This window comes from Equus przewalskii, chromosome 26, assembly GCF_037783145.1.
Source record: "Equus przewalskii isolate Varuska chromosome 26, EquPr2, whole genome shotgun sequence".
Classification (NCBI taxonomy): domain Eukaryota; kingdom Metazoa; phylum Chordata; class Mammalia; order Perissodactyla; family Equidae; genus Equus; species Equus przewalskii.
Window position 1 is genome coordinate 31872893 of NC_091856.1, and position 19960 is coordinate 31892852.

Below are 19960 nucleotides of genomic sequence, written 5' to 3' on the forward strand. Positions count from 1 at the left end.
GTTCTCTCTCACACCCCTTTCCTGTTTGCGTCGTAGGGGTGGTGGAGGGCAGAGTTGGGCTTAGTTGGGGCTGGCTTGTCACCATCTGCCTTTCTGGAGAAGAAATTGCGTAAACCCCTGCGGGCCAGCAGTGTGGGAGGCCATGCCCTAGAGATACTCTTGAGACCGTTGGCAACCCCTCTGCACCAGCCCTTGCCTGGCCAGGGAAGCCCCTCACTGAGGGGCCCCTCCACGGAGGCAGGTGAGTGGGGTGGAGGGCAGGGTGCTCCTATGGCTTTATGGAAACAAAGCTGTGGCCACTCGGGGGACCTTCCCCTGCCCACCTGTCCTGGGGACCTGCAGGGACGTTGACATTAGGAAGAACAGATCTTCTGTGTCCATACCTTCATGCTGGAGACTCTCAGAGTGAGAGTGAGGCGGGTGGTGTGGATGCCCGAGGCCAGGGGCTGGGAGACGGGGGAGACCCGATGCAGTGGCCACCTCTGCGCCTCCATTGCACGCAGCAGCACGAAGCAGCCCCATGGTTTATGGAGCACTTGCTCTGTGTCAACCCTGTGCCGGGCACAATGCCGCCAGCATCTTGTAGGGTCCTCGCAGCAGGAGCTCTCTAGAGGCTCAGGCCTAGAGGCAGGTGGCCCCTGCAATGCCCCTGCCCAGGAAAGGATGTGCCTTCTCCAGCCTCACTCAGAGTGGAGAGTCCGGGCACCCCAGACCTCTGACTGCTTCAAAGCCCCCCTCCCCTCTTCCCTAAGCCTCTCTAAGGGCAAACCAACCTGTCTCCTCCATATATCAGAGATTGTGACGAGTCCCTCCTCCCTTCCCCAGATCGTGACTCTGCACATGTGAGAGTGTGCGAAGGCAAAGGTCAGGTCCTAGGTTGCTTTACTCTGGAGAATCTGCCCCCAGGACCTGGCACAGGCTCCTGATCAGGAAAATTGGACTCCTGGGGAGAAGCCACGTTTGGCGAGCACTGGACAACCCAACCCCTTCTTTAATGTGTGGAGGGAGCAAGTGGCTCCCAGAGCACAGCGTGGGGCCAGATTGCCCCTGGAGTTGGTTCAGGCTTGGACACCCCACGACTTTCTGTGACACGTGCTCTGTCCTTGAACTGTGTGCCCTGGGGCTTGACGGGCCCTCCTACTGGGTGGAGGGTGCAGCCGGCCTCCAGCCTGGCTCCCCGTCCTCACCCCCAGCTCCTCACCCCCAGCTTGCCTGTTAGGTCAGGCCTGTTGGCTGAGGTCAGCCCTCAGGAAAGGAGCTGGCGGCAGGCGCGCCATCCTGAGGAAGGAGACCATCTGGCATGGTTTATTGTGCTGCTTACTCACATCCTGTTCCCGCCCCGACCCTGGAACGCCAGCGGCCTTCGAGGGAGAAGAGCTCCCGGGCCAGTCCTGTTCTGGCTCCTCCTGTTCAGCTGGAGCCCTTCTCCCTGCTCCCTGTCGGGCCTGGGGGTGTTGGAGACAGGACCGTAAGGGCCAGGCAGGGCCGGGCTGGGTGGGTGTGGCCCGGCTTAGGCCCTCGGCCACTGTTTTCCCAAGCTCAAACTCCTACCAATGAATATTTTGACAAGGCAGGCACTCATTCATTTGTCCACTCGTTCATTCGTCCACTTATTCATTCCTTTGTTCATTGATTTGGCAAATGTTTTTGAGCACTCCTAGTGTGGAGCAAGGTGCCCAGGACACAGGGATGAACAAGACCCCTGGGCTGCCCATCCTAAGCTCACCCTCTCGTCGGGAGAGACAAGTAACCAGCGGTTAGCACAGTGCGGCAAGAGCTACCTGGGAGCACAGAGGAGGGCCTCAACCTAGACTTAACTGAAGGCAGGTGGCCTCCTGGAGGAAGGGACCTTTCACCTGGCCCTGAAGGATGAGGAGGAGTTAGCCAGGGGACGAGGAAAGGGAGAGGCCAGTACCCTTCTGTCCCTGAGGAACTGGAAGCTGGCGGGAGGAGCGGTGAGCTGGAAATTGGACTTTCCCTTCAGGGCGGGGGCCAGGCTGTCCTCCAGGGCCTGTAGGAGCGTGATTGTATCTTCCTTATTCCATGTGCACTCCCCCTGCCGGGCCATAACCTCTGATGACAAAGACCTTAGCTCTCCCGTCAATGCCTGACGTGCAGCAGATGTTTACCGAAGTCTTGCTGACTGAGCAGATGCAGGAACGAGCTGACTTGCGATCAGAGAGGCTGTTCTTGCTGCAGCAGGAGGGGCTGGGTTTGAGGAGGCAGGAGGAGAGGTCAAGAGCGGATGAGGCCTGGAGGCAAAGGCTGCCAGGGGTGGAGAGAGACGTGGGCAGATCTGGGGGAGACTGGAGGCAGACTCCGCAGGTTGCGGGCTGTGTTTGATGGGGGAAGCCGGGGAGGTCTGAGGTGACTCGAGGTTTCTTGCTTGGCTCCCTGGGCAGATGGAGGAGCATTGAGACAGGACGCGGGCTCTCAGAAAAGGTTTTCAGAGAGGAGAGTGTGTGTCCGTGTTGGGTGTCTGGGGCCCCTGGGATGTCCAAGAGGCCATGTTGAGGCAGGCTGAAGCTCAAGAGTCATCGCCCCAGGCCTCATGGGTGAAGAGGGCTCCTTGATGAGGGAAAGGATAGAGGGGGAAGGAAGGGAGTCTGGCTCGAGCCTTCGAGATGGAGGGCGGAGGAGAAAGGCCAGGCAGAGGCGTGTGGGCTCACAGCACATGGTGCAGTCGGGTGAAAGGAGACCAGGTTCAGGTTCAGTGGATTAGGAGTGACAGCTGGTGACTCTGGCCAGACAGTTTCAGGGGTGGACGGGGCAGAAGCCAGATCATGGTGGGCTGAGGAGAGAGACAGCGTTTGTCAAGATGGTTTGTCAGGAAGTCGGAGAGTGATGGAGCAGCCCTGGAAGGCTCCTGGAAGGGTTGTCTGGGAGGGTTGCAGACCTGAGGCCACTTCACTGCTGATGGGGGAGCCACTGAGGTCCTTGAGGAGGTAGGAGAGAGGGGGATTGGGGGTGACAGGAAACGACTTCAAGCCTTCAGCAAACGAGCGACACCTTGGCAGGACGGACAGGTCCAAAGGACAAGTGTGGCTCTGGTGACATGCTAAGCCCCTGAGGCCATCTTCTCTTTTCCCTGTGGGGCCTGGAGAGAGCTCACTGGCTGGGGCGTGGGGTGTTCTGGGCTATTCTGAGGAGCGAGCATTTCAGGGAGGGAGCTCTGGAGCCAGGCCGACCTCATATGAACCCCAGCTCTGCTACTCACTGGCCGGAGCCTTTCCCACTGCCTCTGACAACTGTGTGGTCAGAGGAGGACGCTGCGGGTGAGAGCGGGGTCCCTGCGAGGCTCGGGTGCCTCAGTCCTGCCAGAGCCCACTTCCCGTCTGTCCTCTCACCTTCATGTCCCTGAACTTCGGCTGTGTTGGCTGGGAAGCCACCTCTACCCCATTCTTGACCACTGGGCACAGTGGTGGCAATTTTGGAGGCCTGAGTCAGGCATCTCCTTTAAAATGTCCACATGGCCCAGCCGTGGCCACACTGACTTCCCTGCTGGGAAGGGCAAGTTCCTCACCTGGAACCAGCGTCCTCTCCCAAAAACAGACAGACAGGATGAGAGCCTGGGAGGTCCAGGTCTGCCCAGAGGTCCTCAGCCACAGAACATCTGAGCCGAGAGGTGTTTCTATCCTGCCCTTTCATTCTACAGATGGGGAAACTGAGGCCCGGGGAGGGAAAGAGCCTTGCCCAGGGTTACACTGCCAGTGAGCGCCCTATTTGGCAGAATGGGGATACAGCGCGGCCCTGAGTTGGAGGGAGCAAGCCTTGCACCCTCTCCTGCCCCTTGCTGGCTGTGCGGCCTCGGACACGCTGCCTCTCACCTCTCCAGACCTCAGCCTCCTCAGCAGGAAAATGGGGACAGCGACAGAGCAAGCCCAGAGAGGTTATTGTACAGTCTTCCCATCGTCCTCACATGCGATCGGAGCCCAAGTCTCCTGGCTGCTGCCCTGCTGGTAGGGTCTGTCCTGCCCATCATTTCTGGAGGAGATCGTTTCAGGGCACTAGGCTCCATAAGAACCCTGAGCACTCACAGAAGGGTAGGGACCTGGTGTTTGTGGAGCTCTTCCTGTTTGCCAGCAGACTCAGCATGTCCCCCCTCGGGCCACAGTGTTCTTGCTCCACCAGCAGTGTGGACAGTGGGCTGTTGAACCCATGGGTTCAAATCTTGGCTCCACCACTTTCCAGCTGTGAACCTCTGGGCTTCTTCAGGGCCTCAGTTATCCCACCTGTTAAATGGAAGGAGTCTCTACAGAGTATTTACAGGTAGTCCTGAGGGTTCAATGAGTTAATAGTTATCGGTGCTCAGAGCGAGACTGCCACGGAGTAAGCTGCTTATGGGTGTTGCCCATTATTCAGGTTTTGTAAAATCAGAAGGAAGGGACTCTGAATGGCCAATACTGGCCCCCCTGCGCTCACGATCAGCCTGTGACTTGACAGACGAGGAAAGTGAGGCCCAGGAAGGGGAAGCGACACAGCCAGGGTTCTCACCTCTGTTGGTGAGCTCTCTCTAGTTCTCAGAAACAGTTTGGGGTGTGGAATGTTCTCAGCATTCCACTCTGCTTTCATAGCTTGCTCTTAAACCAGGCAGGACCGACAGCCTAGCTCCTGGTGAGTCCTGGGCAGTGGAGGAGGGGGATTGGTAGTAGCTGGCTCGTGTGATATGCTTCTTAGGGTGCCAGGTGCTAGGAGACAGCAGGGAGCAAGGCGGACCCAGTCCTGCCCTCTCAGAGCCCACAGTCCCGGTGTGACAGGCGATCAAGCAGTCTCACTATAGAGGGACCAGTGCTGGGGGGGTGGGGGTGCCGTAGGTTACCCAGGAGGTCATGGAAGGCTTCCTGGAGGAAGTGACTCCAGAACCAGGACCTAAAGTACAGGTGGAAGTGAGCCAGACTTTGGTCTAGAGTGTGCTGGTGCCTGGGGCCCAAGGGAGCTAAAACGGGCCTCAGAGAAGGTGCTGGTACCTGGGGGAGGGAGGGAGGAGGGAAGGGAAGCCTCAGGCCTGGAGGCCCCGGGTCTGAGCCTGGCTCACCTCACTTTGGCCCCTGCTCCTTCCCCTCCAGATCGAAGCGCTGCCCCCGGAGCTCTTCCAGTGCCGGAAACTGCGGGCCCTGCACCTGGGCAACAACGTGCTGCAGTCGCTGCCCTCGAGGGTGGGCGAGCTGACCAACCTCACCCAGATCGAGCTGCGGGGCAACCGGCTGGAGTGCCTGCCCGTGGAGCTGGGCGAGTGCCCGCTGCTCAAGCGCAGTGGCCTGGTGGTGGAGGAGGACCTGTTCAACACCCTGCCGCCCGAGGTCAAGGAACGGCTCTGGAGGGCCGACAAGGAGCAGGCCTGAGCACAGGCAGGCAGCCGAGCACGGAGCCAGCCCTGAGCGGCCAGCAGCAGGACCCCGAGGAGTCCGCAGGCCCAGGAACCCAGAAACCCCGGGACTACCATCCCAGGGCCAGATGCGAGCTGGGCCTGGTGACAGGACAGTACCTAAGGGGCTGGCCCCTTCTCTCCCTCTGAGACACGTGCCCCCGGGCAGGCGCCTTGGGGGATCAGAGACCTGTAGTCCATCCCAGAGCACGGTATTCGGACAATCAGGGCCTCCTCCCTGGAGGCCACCTCTGCCCCAGAGGCTGAGCCAGTGCCAGAGGTCCAGGGACATCTACTTAGCTCTTGGTATTTATTTTTCTCCACCTCATGTCCCCTCCTTGCAGATAACTTATACATTCCCGTGGAAGCTCAGCTCGGATGGGGGTGTTGGAGGAAGGGTGGGCTGTGTCGCCTTCTCCTTTTTCGGTGATGCTGTGGCATGTACTGCCCACTCAGAGTGAGCAGAGTGTTCCAGTGCAAAGCACCTGTGGGGCAGTTGCCCAGTGGTGCTGGGTGGGCTTTGGCGGCAGGGCCTGTGGGAGAGCAGGCTGCCAGGTGGAAAGGCCAGGCCTGGGACTTGCCTCATCCATTTTAGATGTTGGGTTTTTTTTTTTAAGTAAAAAAAAAATTTTTTTAAGCTTTGAAAATTGAGGGTTTGGGTATTAAAAAGAAAAAACTTAAAAAAAAGACACTAAAGGCCAGTGAGTTGGGGTCTCAGGGTGGGGCAGCATTGTCCTTCAGCAGACCAGCAAGACCTGAATTGTGTCTCCTCCTCTCTGGTGGGCACAGGCTGCAGGATGTCTTCCGAATCTGCTGTGACCTTGGTCCAGGAGTTCTGTTTGTTCCTCTCCTAGGGTGGGGATTTTTGTTTTGTTTTTGGTGTCTTGTTTTCTTTCTCCTCCATGTGTCTTGGCAGGCGCTCATTTCCGAGGCTGTTGGCCAAAGGGAATGTTCTGGAGCGGCCAAGAAGGGGGGAGACGTGGGCTGACAAATTCCTGGATGAACGGTGCTCCATCCCACCCTCCCTCATCGCAGTGTTAAGGAGCTGAGAGGAGCTACCTCGCCCGGACTCTGCCTTCCCACCTTGTGTGTCATGAATTTGCCACCGCTAGCCTCAGCTGCTTACATCAGCCCTGTCACCACCTGGTCCCTGAGAACAGACTGTTGGAGGTGGGGTCGTGGGTGGGGAGGTCACCACTGGGAGGGCAGGCTCCCCACGTTTGGGTTCCAGTTTCTGTCCCAGGCGCCCGGTGCACACAGCCCCCTTAGGGCCTGGGGGTGGGAAGCCAGCTCGCTTTAGATCAGTCACCGGGGTTCCCGCCTTAGAAGGGTCCCCACCTTAGATCACTCACTTGGACACTAAGGCACGTTTTAGCGTCTCTTGTCTTAATGATTATGTCCATTTGTCTGTCCATTTGTGTTTTCTGCATCATGTCGGCAGATGTAATCCTCAGAAATAATGCACACTGGCCTCTGACAACCATGAAGCAATCTGTTACATGTGGGTCTGAACTTGTAGACTTGGTTCAAACATCAAATAAACCTATAACAGAAAGTACCTCTGGAGGCCTCCATCTCGTGGGGGTCCCTTCCCTCAGCTCTCAGGGGCCCAGTGGGCCCTGTGCACTAGTTTGTTGAGTGACTATTCGTTGGGCACCTACAAGATAGTTAGCTCTGCTCCTCTCCCTGCCCCATGCAACTGTAAGCTCCTTAGAGGCAGCTGCTGGACGACAGCTGGATGGAGCGTCTGTTACAAGTCACGTGTGGGCCCAGGCCGGGATCCTGCAGTCAGCACATTGTCTGCAGGCCCAGTGGCCTGTGGTTTGGGCCCTCGTGAGCTTTGCTGGATTGGGGGAGGGAAGGGAGGGCAGTGGAAAGGGAGGCAGTCCTTGTCCCAGCTCAGTCATCCCCTGCCTGGAGCTGGGCAGATGCCTTCCCTCCCGTGGCCTCCATATCCCATCTGGAATGGGCATTGCCACTCCGTGCCCTCACAGGTCCCTTGTGATTCCAACAGCCAGTCCCAGGGTTCTGCAGAGGTGGGGCAGAGAGTCACCGTGAGAGGGCCTGAGCTGCTCGCAGCCCCTTTGGGACATTGGGAAAGGTGCTGGGGTCCAGGGCAGAGGCTCAGAGAGGTGGACAGGGCTGCCTTCTAATCCTAGCTCTGCCATTTATTTGATGTGGGGCCTCAGTTTCCTCATTGGTAACATGAGGATGGTGTTGGCAGCCATGCAGCATTGCTCTGAGGCTGACTCCTGATGATTCTGCATTTGGGTGGACTTTTCAGCAGAGGGCCTAGCTCCCAGTACCCAGTCACGGATATCTTCCTCCCAGACCAGAGAGGCTTGTGCTGGACTGACTAAGGGGCCCTGGGACAGGGGTCTTTGGGGGAAGAAGAAAGGCCATCGCTTCTGACCTCAGCCTTACGGTGAAGCCTTAGCTGCTGCATGGGCACTTCCTCTGGAACAGGCCGGAGTCTGCCTTTCCTCCCTCCATGGGACTCTGACCCCTCCAGGTGACCTCAGGACTGAGCAGCTGGACTGTGACCCCCCTCTCGGACCCTCCTGTGTCTCCAGAGTGGAGGTCTTCCCCTCCTGTCTGGTGCTACCTCTCTCTCCCCAAACTCCCATGCCCGGACCCAGCCTTGGGGCCTCCCAGTGCCTGGAGCAGCACTGTTCCATCTGGAGCTGGTTAGTTTTTGGAAACAACAGCAATGTGCAAACGCCTCCCACCGCTTCCCAGAGCCTGAGCAGAATGAGTAAACAAACGCCAGGCCCAGCACCACCCGCCACATTCCCTCCCTGACCCCGTTCCCTCCCTCACAACCTCCTAACAAAAGCTCCCCACTCCACTTAAACCACAGGGGTGGTCTCTCTGACTCCAAGCGCAGTTTGAAAACCTGGGGAAGTTCAAAAAACAAATGAAAAATACCCTCACATTCCACCCAGAACAGCCCCACTAACGTTCGGTGCACGGTGAGTACGCACTCACTGAGTGCCCAGCTCTGTGCCAAGCTCCTTGTCAGCAGTAAGAATTCATCTTCCTCCTTACAAAACGAACTTCTGTTATCCCGAAATTGCAGATGGGGAAAGTAAGGCCTGGGCGTGGACTCGACCCCAGTCTGCCTCACTGAGCCTCCACCGCGAGTCTTCACTGGGGGTTCCCAGGGCAGTTGCTAGCCCAGCACGACAGGCCCTCCCTGTACTGGTGGCACATGGCAGGTGTCTCTGTGTTTTTTGGAGGACCCCCTCAGAAGGGGCCAGGACAGCTGGCCACGCCCTGCCTCCCGTGAGCTGAGTCTCAGCTGTATTTCCCGTGGTTCTGTCTTCAGCCTGCCCTCCTCGCCCAGCTTAACCCCTCTGACCCTCTCCTTCCAGCCTCGAGAGCCCAGTGGGGCTCAGCCCTCCCCCGGCCCTGGGCCCTCGGGAAGCCGGCATGAAGCAGCTACTCCCAGTGCAGTGCACTGGCCCAGAAGACACGACTTGACTGGGGCCAAAGCTCCTGAAGCCTGAGCTGTGTCCCCCTGCTCATTCTCAAGACGCTCTGTGTCTTTGCCATTCAGAAAGTGTCATTTCAGGGAAGGCTGGTGGCCAGTTTTCGGAAGCTGAAGCCAGAATTGCCCTGTCAGCTGCCAAGCAAGGCCGGCTAGAAGGGTGGGTGTGCATGTGCTTTTCCCAATGTGGACAGCAGACATGTTGGGGCTGGGGGTGGGGAAGTGGGAAACAAGAACCACGCTTCTCTCCCTCATCCTGAAGGCCCAGGCCCCCACTCTCCAGCCCCTTCTTTCTAAGATCCTCCTGTCTTCTGCCCTCCTCTGAGCTGCAGACTCATCTGTACATCGCTTCCATAATCCTCCCAGCACCTAGAGTTGCAGGGGATCAGAAGTGGGAGGGGCCCTGACAATTCTCGGAGGACCTCTTCCACCTTTGGAATGCACAACCCTTCAGCGGGGTCTGATGTGCATGTCCCCCAGACCCACTCTGCATCCCACCCCACCCAGGGGTTGATGTGGGTGGCCCAGGGACACTCTAATCCTCCCCTGAGGCCCAGAGAGGGACAGATTGGTTGGAGGTCACAGTTAGTGGTGGCACCTGGGCTCAGGTGTCCTGTCTGCTGGATTCTCCTAGAACACAACTCCTGGGCACCTGGTAAGCAGCCAGTGAGCTGGGAGCTGTGTCTGGAAACCAACTGGGAGGGAGCAGTTAAAAACCAAGAGGGGGATCAGAAAGGGCTAATCCTGGCTTAGCTGGGGGATGAACGTAGGTGTGGGGCTGGGGCTGAGGCAAGGGCCCATCCAGGGGCAGGAGTGACAGGGTGCAGGTGAGGGCTGGGGCTCAGCCTGGAGGGTCCCAGGCTGGTCTGTGTGTGTTCGGGGGAGGGAAGCTGGGGGCCCCAGTTGGGTTTTCTCTGGGTAGAGATGGGTTAAGTCCTCCAGGGCCTCCTAGGCTCCACCCTTTCTCCCCGCCCAAACTTCCTCTCAAGCCTTAGGCACAGCACACAGATCCACCCTGCACCCTGTCTTGACATCATGACCGGCCTGAGCCCCTCACAGCTCCAGAAGGTAGGTGCCTGCAGAGAGTGGGGACCCAGAGGGTCAGATAGGAGTCGGGAGTCCCTTGGGATCTCCAGTAGTCCTCGGGAACTCAGCCCCACACCAGGCCATTTTTCCATAAGAAGAAAGTGAAACCTAGAGTGTTTAGTCCCAATCATGACCCCTAACTTCTGTGCATGGAGCCAGGGGCGTCCAGGCTGCAAGACCTAGCTGGCAATGTGTGTGTGTGACCAAAACTGGAATAAAGCACCAGGATCAGGCAGTACTGGTCTAGGCGGACATATGAAGGGCTCCGGGCCCCTGGGAGCCTGGCACAGGGCAGCCGGTCCGCATGCATTCCAACACAAAAGGCTACCCCGTGGGAATTAGAGCGAGCAGACTCTGAAAACAACATGACCCTTGTTGGGTGTTCCTGAGAGCAAGGGAAAAATGCAGAAAAATACAGAAAAGCTCAAAGAAGAAAATGGAAAACCACCCATAAATTCCTACCGTGAGACAATATTTTGGTAAATAGCCCTAGAATCTTTAAAAGGTCCATCTTACTGCTCACGCTTATGGAGCGCTCGCCGTGTGTTTCATAAAGGAGGCACTAGTGTCCTCCCTGTTGGATGGTCTGAGGGTCAGAGAGGGGAAAGCACTTGCCCAAGTTCTCAGAGTGTCTAGGACATTAATTTGCATTTGGCTGGTTTTTTCATCTCAGAGTAGACCGGGGACGTGTTCCCATGTCGGTAAATATTTTTCTACCACGTGATTTTCATCAGCTGGGTTGTGTTCCGGGTAGACGAACCACACTTTGTTGAACGAATCCCCTGCTGCTGAGCATTCAGGTTGTTTCCAACTTATTGCTTGTTTAACAAGCCTCCGTCAGTACCCCCCATACATACACCTTTGCTCCCCTCTTTGCTGATCCTCCACCTTCTCATGTCGGGGAGTCCTAGCAGTGTGTTTACTCGATCACGTGTACACCGTTTGTGTGGATGACCCAGTTGCCAAGGAGGCAATCACTGTTCAGCTTGCTGCTGATATGAGGATCAAGGTTCTAACATGCAGAGCTGCCCAAGGCAGAAGGGCCTGTGGTGGGTGGTCATGAATGCTCCAGCATCCTGTGTGTGGAAGGCAGAACTGGGCATCCATGGGACAGGGAGGGAGGGAGGGAATGGGGGTCAGTAACTGGAAATCAGACACTTCACAGTGGTTTCTAGAGGGGACTTCCAAGGCTCTTGTTAAGGTTAAGACTTTACACTTGTCTGCAAGGAAACACAAAGATATTCTTTCTCTCCTCCTTGTCTCTATAGCCTCAGAATGAGAGGAGTGGAGGCAAGTCAGAATAAGGCATGTGTTTTCACTGCCCACTGGCCGCCCACTGCACTCAGGATCAAGCCCAGCTTCTTGCCTGGCCCGGCTCGGGTGCCACTTTCCTGCCTCCCTTCCACCCTCACTCTGCTCCATCGGGTCCCAGCTCCTCGTGTCCCTCCCGCACTCCCTTGGCCTGGAATGCTCTTCCCTGTCTCTTCCACTCCCAGTATCCTGCTGGTCCCCATAACATGTCACTTCCTCAAGGCTGCTGCCCTCAGCCCCTGTGCCCTCCCCATCTGGTTGACAGTAGACTCTTCTGCCTTAGCTCTCAGCCCTGTCCCTCCGTGCACTAAGCAGCCTGTGATAGTGTGCTCCCCTGTGTGCTGGTGTCTTTGATGTCAGGCTCCTTGCCGAGATGGTCAGTTCCGGGAGCACAGCCATCATGGCTGGCTGGCTGGCTGGCTCGTTACTGAATCTCCGGCTCCTAAAACCGTGTCTGGTGCACAGTAGGTGCTCAATCAATTTTAGCTGAATAACTGAGTGAGGTTGTATTCCCATGTGACCCAGGCCCCTTGGAGGGGAAGGGTGAGGACATCTCTCCTTCCCCTCCCTCCTGCCTTCCTTCAAGCAGCCGATACTGATGGCTCCTCACTGGGTGCCAGACAGCATGACCAGGCTGGGGCCAGAGCAATGAACAGGACCCTTGGTCCTGCCTTCACAGAGCTTCGGGTTGGGGGAGAGGTCCAATCTGTCCTCAGAAAGAGCGGCTGAGGGAAGGGGGGAGCCTGAGTGTCCTCGCTGCCCGCAGTTCCAGGAGGATGGATTCCTGGTGCTGGAAGGATTCTTGTCTGCAGAGGAGTGTGTGGCCCTGCAACAGAGGATTGGCCAGATAGTGGCCGAGATGGATGTCCCTCCCCACTGCCGTGCGGAATTTCCTCCTCGCATCCTCAACAAGGCAGAAGAGCAGCAGAAAACCCAGGTGGGCACCTGGGGCAGGTGAGGAGGGGATGTGGTCTTTGTTGGGCGTCCCCGTCTCCAGCCAGAGCAGCAGCCCTTGGGCTTGTTCTGGTAACAGTCAGGCCAGAGCCTTCCCCGTGCCGGGCTCCAGGCCAGGCCCCTTATATGCACGTTTCCTTCACTCCTCACTATGAATGTATGAGGTCGGCATTATTGCCCCCCTTTGACAGGTGAGGAAAATGAAGCTCCATTCTTTGGCCCCAAACCTGCACGGTTAGTAATTGATAGTGCGAGGATTTGAACCCAGATCTGGCTGATACCAAGTGCGTGCTGTTCCCTGCTTGCTGCGCTTCCTCAGTATTTCTCCTCCCCCAAAAGGGCCTTTATCAGCCAGTAACCCAGCCCACGCCAAGTGATTCTGTGGGCCCACCTGTGTAAGCCTTAGGACCCAATGAGACTAGAAACTGTGTTTCCCCCTAGTGACTTAACATGACTCAGTACAGTCTAAGATGGGTATATTGAGACTCACCGGTTCTCCCACACAGTTCTCTTAACTTCCATAGTCTGGATTTAGGAGCCTGTCTGTGGCCGGCCCCTAAGTCAAAGCTGCAGGCCAGGCTCACTGATGGGGCTCACTCATGCTGAGGAGCTCCTGCCATCTGGTGGGCACAAAGGAAACAACAACAGCTGGAAGCCCTGCCACCCAGAGAACAGGCTCTTGGGAAGGAAAAAGGGTGACAGAACGATAATTTCCTCCCAAAGGTCGGTTTCATTGGGCGACATGGCAGCCTTCTAAGTGAAGAAAGGAGATACGGGGGTCCTATGTCCAGAGACAGGTCACTCAAAGGCTCCGAGGAGTGAGGGGGCCGAATCTTGTGCCCTCCAAGCTGCCTTCTGAGAATGCTCCAGAGACCAGGGAGGGGGTGGGGGATGGAGGGGAGAAGAGTGTATATGCCTTGGTTTATACTGCTTGCGAAGAGCTCGGCACCGTGCCTGGCACTCAATAAGCCCTCAATATTCACTACTGATATCGTGAAAGACTTTGAAACGGGTATTAAAAGAAAATCAGACCAGTGGATGTCCTGTCTAGATCTCCCTGCCGGCCGACCTCCACCGTTCCTTGTCTTTGAGTTATTGGACAACTCTGTGAGTTGTACAGAACCGATAATCATGCACAAGATACTTGTCCACAGAAAGGGACATAAACTGGGTCCAGCGGAATGCAGTTGTTGCCCCGCAGACAGATCAGTTTTGCATCGATGTGTAAATTGGTTTCAGCATTGGTTAATGCCTATATGTATGTGGTTCTTGGAATTCTCCTTCGAACATCTTACTGGTTCCCCCTGTGAATTAACGAGTTCAGTAAAATCCTTGACACATTTAGCACCACTGCTGTACTATCATTGTTATCTCCTTATGCTTCCCTGACTGGTTTGCCTCATCCTGATCCTAGTGCAGAGGAGCTAAGAATGTTGAAAAACACTTCTAGTTTCCAGTGGGAAGGGCTTTGAAAGGGCCAGGCAGGCACCCGTGAGAGCAGATGTGTGCACGTGAGGGAGTGGTGGGGCTCTGCCACCTGGGGAGCCCGGGTAGGGGGTCGGTGCCACTCAGCTCCACTCATGAGGCCATGCAGGAAGGTAGGGTGATATATATGATGGTGGTCAAGGGTGGCGAAAGCCACAGGGAAAACACGGGGCATCTTCCTGGAGCCTCTCTTTCATACGATGCTAAGAAATTTAAAACCTGATATTAAAATTAACAAGGAGAGGTTATTAATAAAACGGAAAAAGAGCCATAGCAGCTTACATTTATCGAACATTGAACCATGTCCTAGCTGAGTATTTCCTATGTAGCAGCAGCAGTAGTAATCATAATAAAAGCAAACATTCACATGGCACATAGCACATTCAAAGGACAGTTCTAGTGCTTTCTATATACTGACTCATCATCCCTACAACACCTTCTGAGAGAGGTACCACTAATAGCATCTTTGTTTTATGAGGAAACTAAGCCCAGAGAGGTTCAGGAAGGTGGTGTGGTCACACAGCCAGTGAGTGGCAGAGCTGACATTTGAAGCCAAGTCTTCTAGCTCCAGGGTCTGTGCTTTCAGCTGGTATAAGATCCAGCCTCAACTTGAAGCCTCCAACCATGCGGGGGAGGTCAGTTCTATTATTATTCCCTTTTACAGATGAGGAAACTGAGGCTTTGGGAGGTAAAACAAGTGGCCCAAGGCTACCTGGGGAATCTGTTTGACCGTAGTGCCTGTCTTCTGAATCACATCATATGGAGTCTAAGAGTGCCGTGACTTACGGAGGGGTTTGCAAGAATTCCACGCTTGTAGGTTCCAGCTGTGCTTCCAGGCAGTAGGGTTCCCATTCACTGTCTGTGCCTCAGTGGACAAGTTAGAGAAGCGCCAGCGGGGTCTGTGGACCTGTGGGGTGGGAAGCATCTGAGTCCTCTTCCCTCTCTGCCAGGCCCAGCTGTGACCCCGTGTCGCTGTCTCAGTCCCTCTGATACCCCCTCTCCACAGGACAACACAGAGTATTTCTTGAGCAGCGGCGACAAGATTCGATTCTTCTTTGAGAAAGGTGTTTTTGACGAGAAAGGTTCGGAGCTGGAGCCCTAGAGGTGTGGGAGGGGCTGGACCCGGGTATGGGCCCCAGGGCTGGGGGGCACTGAGACAGCTGCCCGGGGCAGAGTGGACTGCAGCTCTTCTGTCTGTACCTGCTCCTTTGCTACAGGAAATTTCCTAGTCCCTCCGGAGAAATCCATCAACAAAATTGACCACGGTAAGCAGGTGCCTGGAGGAAAGGAATTGGGGAAACTGAGGCTTGCAGTGTTTAGGGCCTTTACCCAAAGCCCACAATAGGTTAGTGGCCCAGCAAATGGCATTTCTGGCTGCGGCTCCCCCTCAGGCCCTGCTTTTCTGCATCTTATGATGCTAATCACATGGCATGCCCCAGAGCACTGGGAAGAGGTTCCACTTGAGCCTGCACGCAGGTGGGCACGTGCAGACCCCTCAGCTCTCTACTGCCTGGCCTGGGGATGATCCAGGCCCCAGGGAATGGCGTCGCCTGTGTCCCACTGCTTCCTGGAGCCTCCTTAAGGAACACCGAACATGTGGACGTGGTCCCTGTCCTGAGACCCCAAACCAAGCTAGGAAACTGTCTCCCTTTTTTTTCTCTTTCCGGGATGATACATTATAATTTATTTTCTAGACCACTTATTTTTAAACTTGAAGATATCTCATGGTAGCTTTGTAAAAAATTGTGGTAAAATACATATAACATAAAATGTATCATTGTAACCTTTTTGAAGTAGGCAATTCAGTGGCATTAAGTACATTCAATGCTACTTTTTGTAATAATAGCAAATAGTGAGAAGAGGGGCTATTCTGCGCAGGGCCGGCTGTGGTTGCACCCGCATTAGCCCATTGGGTCCTACGGCGGCCTAGGGGCAGGGCCACTCTTCCAGTCCCATTGCACAGAGAGGAGGCTGAGGCTTAAAGGAGAGAAACGATGGCTCAAAGTCGCATACTGTAAGTGCCAGTACCAAGATCGCTAGCAAGTTATGGGCCCTGTGAAGTCAGAGCTGTGAGGTTCCCAGATGGCTGGAAGGTCAAGATGAAGGTCATGGGTGGGTGGGTCCTGGGGTGGGATGAAGCATCTGTGGGGCCCATTCCTCAGTTATAAACAGGCACAAAGCTTAATGCACACAAAATAGGTGAAAATGTCAAAGTGAGGCCTGAGTCTAGATGCTCAGGGTTAGGCCCGGAAGGGACTCATGCGGGTGGGACACTGGCCCCTCCACTGTCTCTGTCCCGCAGCTCTGCACGCCCACGACCCTGTCTTCAAGGGTGCCACCCACTCCTCCAAGGTGCAGGTGAGCAGGGGTGGGGCGAGGGCAGGTGCGTGGGCCAGATGTGAGTGTGGGCAGGCCGGCAGTGACCTCTGCCTCCTTCCAGGCCGTGGCCAGAAGTCTGGGCTTCCATATGCCTGTCGTGGTGCAGAGCATGTACATCTTTAAGGTGAGCTTCGCGGCCTCCCCAGGCCTCAGCTGACCCTCTGTAAAATGGGCAGAGTGCTCTTCCAAAGCTCCTCCTTACAATGGGCCAAAAGCTGCTTCCCTGAGGAATTTTTGTTAAGTTGGGGGAGAAGACACAAAGTCAGTCTTCTCTGGTTAAAGTGCCAGGCACTTAGTTGGTGCTCAGTTCAAATTCGGTGGTGGGAAGGAAGGGGATTCCCAGGACTCCTTCCTCCCTTCATTGGCTATTGAAATGCTCTGCTCTGGGCTTTCAAGGCCCAGCTCAGTGCCATCTCGTCCAAGAAGCCTTCCAGGTCCCTTAGGAAGAGAGGGACCCATCTCTGACCCCGGCTTGACTTCACGCCTGGGCCCCAGCCTCTCCTGCTGCCCATCACTCATGCCTCGTGTCCTTGTTAGGCATGCATGTGCTCACACTGGGAGCGCCCCATCAGGCAGCGTGCTCATTCTCTCTGAAGCCCTCCTGGGCCTGGCACACAGTAGGTGCTCGATTCTGGTACTCATGTGCAATGCTTGGAGGTCAACACCTGTGGTAGGGAAGAGCATCTCCCAGACTCAGAGCGGGCCCCTGCTCCCCCCAGCTCTCCTCTGGCCTCAGCTGGCCCTTCGTCTCTCTTGCAGCAACCTCGTATTGGAGGCAAAGGTGAGCTGAGAACAGGCTGTGGGGCCCAGCAAAGGCCACGGAGGGAAGTCTGGGCCATTAGTGGTTATCAGGTCTTTGTGAGGAGGGAAAGTAGCTGCTGAGATGTCTGTAGGCAAGAGCCTGGGCCATTCCTTCCTGGAACCATGGATTGGGAGTGCGACCTGGAGGCCTGGGAGCAGTGGTTCCAGAACCTGGCAGCAAGTCCCAGCTGGTTAAAAGTACACATTCCTGTGTGCCATTCCCTGAGATCTTCCAGCAGGACTGCAAGGGCCTGGGAATCTGGATTTTCACAAGTTCCCTGGAGGACTGGTGTAACATAGACTTGCTGATGTAATTCCAAACCCCGGCCTGCACAGATGCCCTTGACAGCCTCCCCCGGGTGGAGGGATGACCAGCCCCTCCCCAAGGCCAGCACCCCACTTCCTTCAGCCAATCCACCTCAGAAAGCTCTGGAGTGCCACCACTAGGACACCTTCCTCTGGACACTGTCGGATTGTCACAGTCCCTCTTAAAGTTTGGTGCTCGGAAAACACCCAGCTCCTCGGGGAGGAAGGAGGAGAGATGAACACCCTCTACTTTGTTATTAGGGGCTCAGGTCCTCTGTTGGGTGGTCTGCCATCCGGGCTGGGCCCCAGCAGCACGTGGCAGGTTAAAATGTGGAGGTTTGGTCAGTTGCCCCCTGTTACCGCAGCAGCTGGATTCTCTGGTGGCTGGAGATCCTTGTCCCTGGCTCAGGACAGTGGCTTTCGTTACCTGGCTGGAATTAAACAATAGCAGCTACTTTGTAGCAAGCCATTTCAATGTTGGGCCCTGTACCGAGCACGTCTCACACTGTCTCACGGACTCCTCCAGCAGCCCTATGAGGCAGGTTATTGTTGGGGCCACTTTGCCCTTTAGGACCTGGAGGCCTTGAGAGGGGAACTCTCTTGCCCCGAGTCTGTGGGCCAGGAAAGTGGGGAGACTGGAACTGATCCCGGGATGGGAAGGCTGGACCTGGAGTGCTCTGAGAGGACTGGGGAGAGGGAAGTGAGCTGGGGTGAGGGGAGGCCGGGCTCCTCATGCCAAGGCGGGCCTGCTGCAGTCCCTGCCCACCAGGATGCCACCTTCCTGTACACGGAGCCCCTGGGCCGGTTGCTGGGTTTGTGGATCGCACTGGAGGACACCACGGTGGAGAACGGCTGCCTCTGGTTCATCCCTGGCTCCCACACCAGTGAGAACACCTGTTTCTCCCTGCCCACTAGTACCCCACCCTCATGGGAGAGGGACCAGGGAAAAAAGAGAGGCTAAAGGCTCCATCTTTGCCTGCAGGTGGAGTGTCCAGAAGGATGGTCCGGACCCCTGCTGGTTCCATGACTGGGATCTCCATCCGGGGATCAGACCCAGCCTGGGACAACAGCCTCTATGTGCCCACAGAAGTGGGGAGAGGTAGGCAGGATGCAGAGGACAGTGAGGCAGGGCCCTGAGGCCATGCTCGTGGGCGTGTGCTTTTAGCACCCAGCTCACCTGAGGGCTATGAAGTCACAGAAAGAGGGAAGGTCAGACTGGGAAGTCAGGAAGCAGTGGGAGCAACAGTTCTCCCAGATCAGGCTAGAATCCAGACTCGGCTATGTTGGGGCTGTCTCTTTGAGCAAATGACTGAAACTCTGCAAGCCTCAGTTTCCCCAAATGTAAAGCGGGGAAGTCAGTGGGATGATGTATATAAGATGCATACATGGAAGCTGTATGGTGCACAGCAAGTGCTCAACAGATGCTGGCTATTAGGACAACCCCTTCCTTTTAGAAAAGGGAGAATTGAGGTCCAGCTCAGCGTCCACTGGCGAGGTCCCAGCTGCCTGGCACAGAACAGACAGCTTCTGCCTGGGTCTACTAATACCACGCAGGGGATGCCCTTGCTCAGGCTTGCCCAGGGCATGGGACACAGCAGAAGGGACTGATCCCAAGGAACCCAGGTTCAACAGCACAGCCTCCAACCCTGGGGCAGGCTGCAGGCCCCTGAGCCGTCAGGGACGAGAATGGGTGTGAATAGGCCACAAAACCTCTTGAGGGAGGGGGGCCCCATGTCCCTTCCTGCCCTGAGTGTTCTGACCTGCTGTGTCCCTGCCAGGATCCCTCATCCTAATTCATGGAGAAGTGGTGCACAAGAGCGAGCAGAACCTGTCTGACCGCTCGCGCCATGTCTACACTTTCCATCTCATGGAAGCCTCTGGCACCGTCTGGAGCCCAGAGAACTGGTAGGTGGCAGGGTGTGTTGCAGCCCAGGCTCCTGAAGACGTCCTGGAGGCTGAGAGCAGTGGTGCTGGCATTTCAAGGTCACCTCTTCTATCCTCTGCAGGCTCCAGCCAACAGCTGAGCTGCCCTTTCCCCCACTGTACACCTAAGTGCCGTCTCAGGGTGGGGACACTGCCCCTCCTGGTGAAGCCGTGGGCTGCAAATACCAGCGGGTCACCTGAACCCCCAGCTGCAACCAGGAAGCCGTCTCTCTCCTCCTGGGCTTTCCTTATGCCAGTATCTGCACCCCTCGGCCCTGCAGATGTGGCTGGAGGTGACAGCCGGGCAGCAGGAGCCCGGGCTGGGTGGCCTTCTCAAGATCTCTGTCTCTCTGCCTCCCCGCTGCCCAACACCACCTCCCTCTAGAGCCAGCCTCTCAGCCGTGAAAGGGTTCTGGCCACTTCCCTGCCGGCTTCTTACTCTTCTCTCCTCTCAGATGGAATTCTGATGATTGCAGTGCAAGATACTGAATAAAAATAACCCCTGATTACTGATGTGCTAGATATTGAATAAAAATGACCCCTAAATGCAGCTTCTCCATCCTTCTTTCCCAAGCAGCCTCGCTCTCAAGATCAGAGCCCAGCTGAAAATCATCCCAGACACCCCAGCCCAGCCTGGTGAGGGCTGCATGATTTTAATACCAATACGTGACATTTTGTGGGCACTCACCGTGCCGACCGCTCTACATGCTTCATCTTACTGAGCCCTCACACCTTCCAGGTCTGTGCTCTAACCACCCCCATTTATAGATGAAGAAGCTGAGGCATGCGAAGCTTAAGAGACCTGCCCGTCACAAAGCTGTGCAGTTGTTCAGCGATGGCAGCCTGATCCAGAGCCTGTG

The 19960-nt window shown here is 56.2% G+C and overlaps 2 protein-coding genes across 19 annotated transcripts in view; both read left to right on the plus strand.

The window, feature by feature from the left end:
* Nucleotides 1-6923, plus strand: part of LRRC8A (leucine rich repeat containing 8 VRAC subunit A) — a 28203-nt gene extending 21280 nt beyond the window's left edge. For all 4 annotated transcript variants that reach the window (XM_008520024.2, XM_008520026.2, XM_008520025.2 and 1 more), the window contains one exon: nt 5067-6923. In XM_008520024.2, coding sequence (XP_008518246.1) covers nt 5067-5342 — 276 coding nt within the window. In that variant the 3' untranslated portion in view covers nt 5343-6923. The remainder of the gene's footprint in view (nt 1-5066) is intronic.
* A 1366-nt stretch (nt 6924-8289) lies between these two features.
* On the plus strand, nt 8290-19646 carry LOC139073304 (phytanoyl-CoA dioxygenase domain-containing protein 1-like). 15 transcript variants are annotated; one of them, XM_070596859.1, is made up of 14 exons: nt 8290-8337; nt 8445-8650; nt 8740-9923; nt 11210-11231; nt 12019-12189; nt 14698-14773; nt 14909-14956; nt 15994-16049; nt 16132-16194; nt 16830-16851; nt 17933-18061; nt 18160-18276; nt 18956-19082; nt 19184-19646. In XM_070596859.1, exons 4-14 carry the CDS (start codon nt 11217-11219, stop codon nt 19227-19229), a joined length of 870 nt encoding a protein of 289 aa, XP_070452960.1. In that variant the 5' UTR covers nt 8290-8337; nt 8445-8650; nt 8740-9923; nt 11210-11216; the 3' UTR covers nt 19230-19646. The 15 variants fall into 15 exon arrangements, with proteins under 15 accessions (XP_070452960.1, XP_070452957.1, XP_070452967.1 ...); XM_070596853.1 differs by lacking the exons at nt 8290-8337; nt 8445-8650 and having other exon boundaries at nt 9805-9923; nt 14642-14773; XM_070596854.1 differs by lacking the exons at nt 8290-8337; nt 8445-8650 and having other exon boundaries at nt 9806-9923; nt 12019-12206.
* Nucleotides 19647-19960: the final 314 nt, after the last annotated feature.

Coding starts and splice junctions, on each gene's coding strand:
- LOC139073304 (XM_070596853.1), top strand. CDS start 9,891: ATGACCGGCCTGAGCCCCTCACAGCTCCAGAAG. Junction 14,774..14,908: donor AGGTGTTTTTGACGAGAAAG/GTTCGGAGCTGG, acceptor CCTTTGCTACAG/GAAATTTCCTAGTCCCTCCG. Junction 18,062..18,159: donor CATCCCTGGCTCCCACACCA/GTGAGAACACCT, acceptor CTTTGCCTGCAG/GTGGAGTGTCCAGAAGGATG.